Source organism: Tachysurus fulvidraco, chromosome 13 (assembly GCF_022655615.1).
Source record: "Tachysurus fulvidraco isolate hzauxx_2018 chromosome 13, HZAU_PFXX_2.0, whole genome shotgun sequence".
Classification (NCBI taxonomy): Eukaryota; Metazoa; Chordata; class Actinopteri; order Siluriformes; family Bagridae; genus Tachysurus; species Tachysurus fulvidraco.
Window position 1 is genome coordinate 652815 of NC_062530.1, and position 7500 is coordinate 660314.

At 42.5% G+C, this 7500-nt stretch overlaps 1 protein-coding gene and 1 long non-coding RNA gene across 2 annotated transcripts in view; both read left to right on the forward strand.

The window, feature by feature from the left end:
- Positions 1-3365: 3365 nt before the first annotated feature.
- Positions 3366-4447, forward strand: LOC125146182. The gene is made up of 3 exons (XR_007144669.1): positions 3366-3450; positions 3650-3751; positions 4330-4447. It is a non-coding gene; the product is annotated as an uncharacterized LOC125146182 (long non-coding RNA).
- Positions 4448-4770: 323 nt separating this feature from the next.
- LOC113657287 overlaps positions 4771-7500 on the forward strand; it is an 11818-nt gene continuing 9088 nt past the window's right edge. The window contains exons 1-2 of the mRNA XM_047822417.1: positions 4771-5010; positions 5906-6044. Of these exons, the coding sequence (XP_047678373.1) occupies positions 4992-5010; positions 5906-6044 (158 nt within the window). The 5' untranslated portion in view covers positions 4771-4991. The remainder of the gene's footprint in view (positions 5011-5905; positions 6045-7500) is intronic.

Genomic DNA, 7500 nt, shown 5'->3' on the forward strand with positions numbered 1-7500 from the left:
AAAGACACACACACGCTCGCTCACACACACAGACACACACACACACTCGCTCACACACACACTCACACACAGAGACACACACGCACACACACACACGCACACACACACACACACACTCGCTCACACACACACACACTCACACACACAGACACACACACACGCTCACACACACACAGACACATACACAGACACACACACACACAGAGACACACACAGACACACTCACACACAGAAACACACACACACACACACACACACACAGAGTGAACATACTAATGATCAGGTGACATTTTAAGGTATTAGCTTAATGTGTTATAAATTCAGCACAGCACTAATTTACACTCAGGCTACAATAAGATATTAATACAAAATACAAATACTTTAATAATATTTTTTTTATTCAAAACTTACTTATTTACATTTATATCAACATATTTTATTACTTACATTTAGTTTTTATTACATTTTTAGGGTCTGGTTTATAAAATTATATTTCAATATTTTTTCCTTTGTTCGGTTAGAAAAACTAATTAAGTTTCTGTGTATTTTAACATTTTTTATTAATTCAATTTAAAATATCTGATCACTCTCACATCACTGTGTGAAGGTTGTTTGTTTCATTTCTTCTTCAGCCATTAAAGTTAGTATTACACGGAACGTACAGTACTATAATCCCCGCCCACAGCCCCGCCCATAGCCCCGCCCACAGCCTGCCCACAGCCCCGCCCACAGCCCCACAATCCTAACATTAGCTTCAGTTTTTTTTTATAAACGATCATCATTACATATCAGTTAAGATAAAATATTATGAAAACACTCTCAAACCTTCACCTCTAATTTTTTAGCACATTTTTTATCAGTGAATTTTAGTGACACCATTTTTCTGTCTCAGACTTTCTGTCTCTGATAAACCACTCGTTTATTTCTACTGTGTTACTAATGCTATAAAATAGCAGGATGTTACGAACCACTGTTTTTATCTGTATGTTATTCATTTTCTTTTTGCTTTTCAGTCCTCAGACTTTCACTGTTTATCTGAATAAAATGTGCAGGTGCTAATTTTGTAGAATAAACATTACTGAGTTTATAAAATGCTTCTTTAATCCTTATTTATTTTATTTATTTTATTTAAATGTTGCTGATTTCTTGGATTATTGACCATAACCCAAAGGATCACTGCACAGGTGGCGGTCAGGTGAAGGTCAGGTGAAGGTCAGGTGAAGGTCAGGTGAAGGTCAGGTGAAGGTCAGGTGACACGTTCACTACACCTCACATTAATGAAGGGTTATTTATAGAGTTTACAACAAAACAATGAAAATTCAGACAGAAATTAAAGCCAGAACAGAGGAACTGCAGATGGATGAAGGTTCAACAGTTTCATACAGAAACAGTTTTAAAGAAATACAGCTGTGGATTTAAATCACAGAAACAACGGCGATGAGGAAAAGGACAGGAAGAAGGGAACTGAAGACGGACAGTGAGATTATAATCTGTCTAGTAAAGAGGAGGAAAAACCCGAAGGAAAACTTCTCCAAAATTTCAGCAGCTTTCAGGAAGCTGACCGACGACTCAAACGAGCTGGAAAACATGGATTTGTGTTTTAAATTTGTAATAATCTAAAGTACATTTAATAAATCTTTGTGTATACTGAACAGTTTCTATTATAGACAAGATGAGAGCTTAAAGGTGCGGTCTCCGTTGTTTGAAAGCCAATGTTGACATATAAAATCACCAAAACAAACACGCCCCTAACCCAAACGGGTCCCACCCCTGTATCGATAGCTCCGCCCACACGTACATACGTAACCCAGGCGACTAACAGAAAGAAACGTGTCTTTATCATAGCTGAAGGGAAGAACAATACGATTGTAGATAAACAAACAAGCAAAAATGCCACACAAGCATAATGATGTAAAGGACAAAGGCATATATTAGTTCTGTGTAACAAAGCAAAACCAACGTTACTCACCTATCGAGAAGGAAAAAAGCGCCTCGGCGTCTTAAGTAAAGTCGGCCACATATTCACAGGTCGGAGTTTCCCGAGTCGATAACTCCTGAGCTAAACGCTGTTACTACACAAAACGCGGTTGTAGCTGCCTCTCTACATTACTACGATAGAAAAGAGGTGTTATTTGTGTAGTAACAGCGTTTAGCTCAGGAGTTATTGACTCGGGAAACTCCAACCTGTGAATATGTGGCCGACTTCCTGCTCCTTCAGTTCTCTCCAGCGCTGGAAAGCTGATCCTATATTAACACGTCCTACTTCTTGTCCTTATCGTAAGTCTTTCTTCTCTTTCTTTCTTTGTTTTTATCCTCCATGTCGATGTTAAAACCGCTTTCTGCTAATGTCACACACGCGCATCGAACACTCTCTCCGCCCATATCGACAAGCCCCGCCCCTTTATTCTAATGTAACACATGCGCACTGAACACTCTCCCCGCCCATATCGACAAGACACGCCCCTTTATGCTAATGTCACACATGCGCACTGAACACTCTCTCTGCCCATATCGACAAGACACGCCCCTTTATGCTAATGTCACACATGCTCACTGAACACTCTCTCCGCCCATATCGACAAGCCCCGCCCCTTTATTATTAAAAATCAGAGACCCCACCTTTAAGTCAGAATAACAGGACGTTTTCTAGTCCTACGGAATTCTCTCATAGGTTTCTCAGAGAAAAATATACAAAAGAAAAGAGACACCGCAAAAGTAAACAAATAAAGTTTAGCATTTAGTAATCGTTAATTTTGTGATTAATTGTAAACTGTGATTTTTTTCCTAATAAAACAATTTTTAGGAAGGGATTTTTTTCTGCTAATAAAACAGAATAATTCTGATTAAAATTACTCACAATATTTTACACTCAAAGTCAGATGACGAGATTAATGTTGTCTACTGATGATGATGATGATGATGATGCAGGTAAAACGCTTACATCTGCAACCCGAGCTGTACAGTTGCCATAGCAACAGGTGTCACTTTGTTGTGATCATCCATCATTCATGAAGAACTTTTCACTTCTGAGCAGAAGTGTGTTCCTGTGTTAATATACACTGTGTGTGTGTGTAGAGATGGAGGACTGTGTGCGTTTGGTGTGTGAGACTCTGGGTGTACATTTGGTTGATGAAGTAAGTGTAGAGATGATTGTTGCTCTTTATCAGAACGTCTTCCACACCAACGTTGAGCTTCGAGACGCACAGAGAGCCGTCACGCAGGTGAGAGAGAAATAGCCCTTTAATTCAGTCTGAGACGGGTGTAGTACTGTATCTGACTGTGTGTGTGTGTGTGTGTGTGTGTGTGTGTGTGTGTGTGTGTGTGTGTGTGTGTGTGTGTGTGTGTGTGTGTGTCTAGGTCAGTGCACAGAACGGTGGCTTGCCATGTTCAGGCCGTTGGATTCTGCATGTTCTTCTGGAGATGGAAAAGGAACGAGAGAAACGAGAAAAGGTGAAGATTATCTTTTGTTTCACGGCAGGAACCTTTCCAGGACTCAGAGTTTGTCATTGACCCTGAAGTAGACCTGACTCTGATACTGACTCTGATACTGACTCGGATTTTGACACTGACTCTGACTCAGAGTACATCAATTATCTGACACAATAATCGTTAATGTTGTAGAAAACAGTACTGGTTTATTTCTCTGTAGTTGTTCTGGGAGCTGCAGATGCTGAAATCAGGCCAAAGCAGAATCTCTGACGGAATCAACACACAAACGCTGTCTGAAAACTCCAGCATCAAACACAATAAAGTGAGTCAGTGACACACAAAGTCAGTAATAACACACAGTGTAAAGTGAGTGTAAATGTCTCAAAATGTCTCACTACACATTTATAACGTTCACTGATTATTTTCCGACTCATTCAGCCATAAATGACCAAACGTGTGTTTACATCACAGCTATGTGACATTTAACTACGTCTAATAAACGCAAAATGACACACTAACCTTTTATAAGGTGCCAATACTTTTGTCATCATCTGCTCACTTTATGTATTTGTTTTGGAGTCACTTTCCTTCAAGTCATTAATATGAACTTGTATTTATATTTTAAAGTCAGAGTCATTAATAATATTAACGATATTCAGTTTATTGTGTGATTGTGTGTTTATTGTATATAACGTCACTCTTTTTTTACAGGCGCTACTCTCTGGAGCCCTCTAGTGTCCATAAGCCTATAAAACACTGAGTACTGTAAATGTGTACCAGCATCTGTGTGTGTGTGTGTGTGTGTGTGTGTGTGTGTGTGTGTGTGTGTGTGTGTGTGTGTGTGTGTGTGTGGGTGTGTGTGTGTGTGTGTGTGTGTGTGTGTGTGTGTGTGTGTTTCAGAAGCGAAACAAAAAGCTGTGTGGTTTGTCGAGTCTCCTGAGGTGGGCTAGAAGACTTTATGTCAGGTCTAAAACACACACACACATGCACGCTCAAACTGGCGCGCACACACACACACACACGCACACACACACACACACACACACACACACACACACACACATGAACAAACGTATGCACACGCACCCACACACACATGCACATGCATACACACACAAACACACACTCACACACACCCACACGCAAACACACACACACACCCGCGTGCACACACACACGCACGCACACGCAGCCACACACAAACGTATGCACACACACGCACTCACACGTACGCACATGCACCCACACACACAAAAACGCATGCACACCCACACACACACAAACACACACACATGCACCAGAACTCACACACACACACACACACACACACACACACACACACACACACACACACACACACACACACACACACACACAAGTTTCCTGTGTCTCACTACTCTGTCCACAGGTTAGATGTTGATGGTGTATGGAGCGTCCTCCCATCTCTGTCCCACAGTCACGTGAACTCCAAACGTCTGAGTTTGATCAGTCCCACTAAACTAGACGTCCTGCTCTTACTGGAGTATAAATATGACATCATCAAAGAGCGACTGTACAGAGAGATGCTTCAGGACGAACACGGTGAGATTTATATTGTGTTATTATGTTAAAGCAAACAGAAACATGTCCTAACAACTACATTACACATTATAGCACACAAATATAGCATTATTACATTAAACATCATTCGTAAGCAAGCTAATAAACATTAATGATAAAAAACTGTTCACAAAATTATTAATTTATGGAAAAGATTACGCACAGAATAATACACACTGCAGAAAAGGCAGAATTGTCATTGTGTCACTACACACACACACACACACACACACACACACACACACACACACACACACAAACACACACACCACACACACACACCACACACACAAAACAAAAACACACCACAAACAAACAAACACACACCCCACACAAACACCACACAAACAAACACACACACACACAAAACAAACACACACCACACACCACACACCACACAAACACACACACACCACACAAAACAAACAAACACACCACACACAAACAAACACACACCACACACAAACAAACACACACAAACACACACACCACACACAAACACATACAACACACACACACCACACACAAACACACACACACACACACACACACACACACACACACACACAAACACACACACACACACACACACACACACACACAGACACACACACAAACACACAGACACACACACAAACACACAGACAGACAGACAGACACACACACAAACACACACAAACACATAAACACACAGACAGACAGACACACACAAACATACACACACACACACACACACACACACACACAAACACACACACACAGCTCAATATTTTCCAGTGACACAGTGTTATCCCTTTGTGTGTGTGTGTGTGTGTGTGTGTGTGTGTGTGTGTGTGTGTGTGTGTGTGTGTGTGTGTGTGTGTGTGTGTGCACACAGGTGTTGGATGGTTGGAGTCGTTGGAACCCTTGGAGCAGACAGATTGTGTGTATGATTTGGAACAGAGAGCAGAAGAGGCTTTGGAGCAGAGTGATGTGTTGTGTGTGTGTGAGCTGCCTGGTGTTCTTCACTGCTACACGTATGAAACACTCATCACTTATTTAGTCTTTATAACATTAACACTTCTGTTCAGTTCCAGTCAACATCTCACAACATTTCTCTTCTTCTCAAACTTCAACTTAATAAACACAAAACTTTCAGAACTTCGCTTCTGACTGTTAAACAACTCTGACACTAGAGACTCCTTCACCACATCATACACACACTTACACACACACACACACACACACACTCTCACACACACACACACACACACACACACACACACACACACACACACACACACACACACACACACACACACACACAGAGAGAGACATACACACACACTTGATTTTGTGATGTGTTCAAAAGTGTGTGTTTGTGTGTGTGTGTGTGTGTGTTTGTGTGTGTGTTTGTATGTGTTTGTGAGGGAGAGAGAAAAAGAGACTCAGAATCTGTTCTCTGCATTTAACCCATCCAAAGTGCACACACAACACAAACACACACACAGCAGTGTACACACACACAGTGAACACACACACAGCAGTGTACACACACACACACACCGTGAACACACACACACACACCGTGAACACAAACACACACACAGCAGTGTACACACACAGCAGTGTACACACACACACCGTGAACACACACACACAGCAGTGAACACACACACACCGTGAACACACACAGCAGTGAACACACACACACACACTGTGAACACACACACACAGCAGTGAACATACACACCATGAACACACACACACACAGCAGTGTACACACACACCGTGAACACACACACACACAGCAGTGAACACACATACACACCGTGAACACACACACACACACAGCAGTGTACACACACACCGTGAACACACACACACACAGCAGTGAACACACACACACCGTGAACACACACACACAGCAGTGTACACACACACACCGTGAACACACACACACACAGCAGTGAACACACACACACACACACAGCAGTGAACACACACACCGTGAACACACACACACAGCAGTGAACACACACACACCGTGAACACACACACACACAGCAGTGAACACACACACACACAGCAGTGAGCACACACACCGTGAACACACACACACACACACAGCAGTGAACACACACACCGTGAACACACACACACACACACAGCAGTGAACACACACACACCGTGAACACACACACACAGCAGTGAACACACACACACCGTGAACACACACACACACACAGCAGTGAACACACACACACACACACAGCAGTGAACACACACACCGTGAACACACACACACAGCAGTGAACACACACACCTTGAACACACACACCTTGAACACACACCCGGAGCAGTGGGCAGCCATTTATGCTGTGGCGCCCGGGGAGCAGTTGGGGGGTTCGGTGCCTTGCTCAAGGGCACCTCGGTCGTGGTATTGCCGACCCGAGACTCGAACCCACAACCTTATTGTTAGGAGTCAGACTC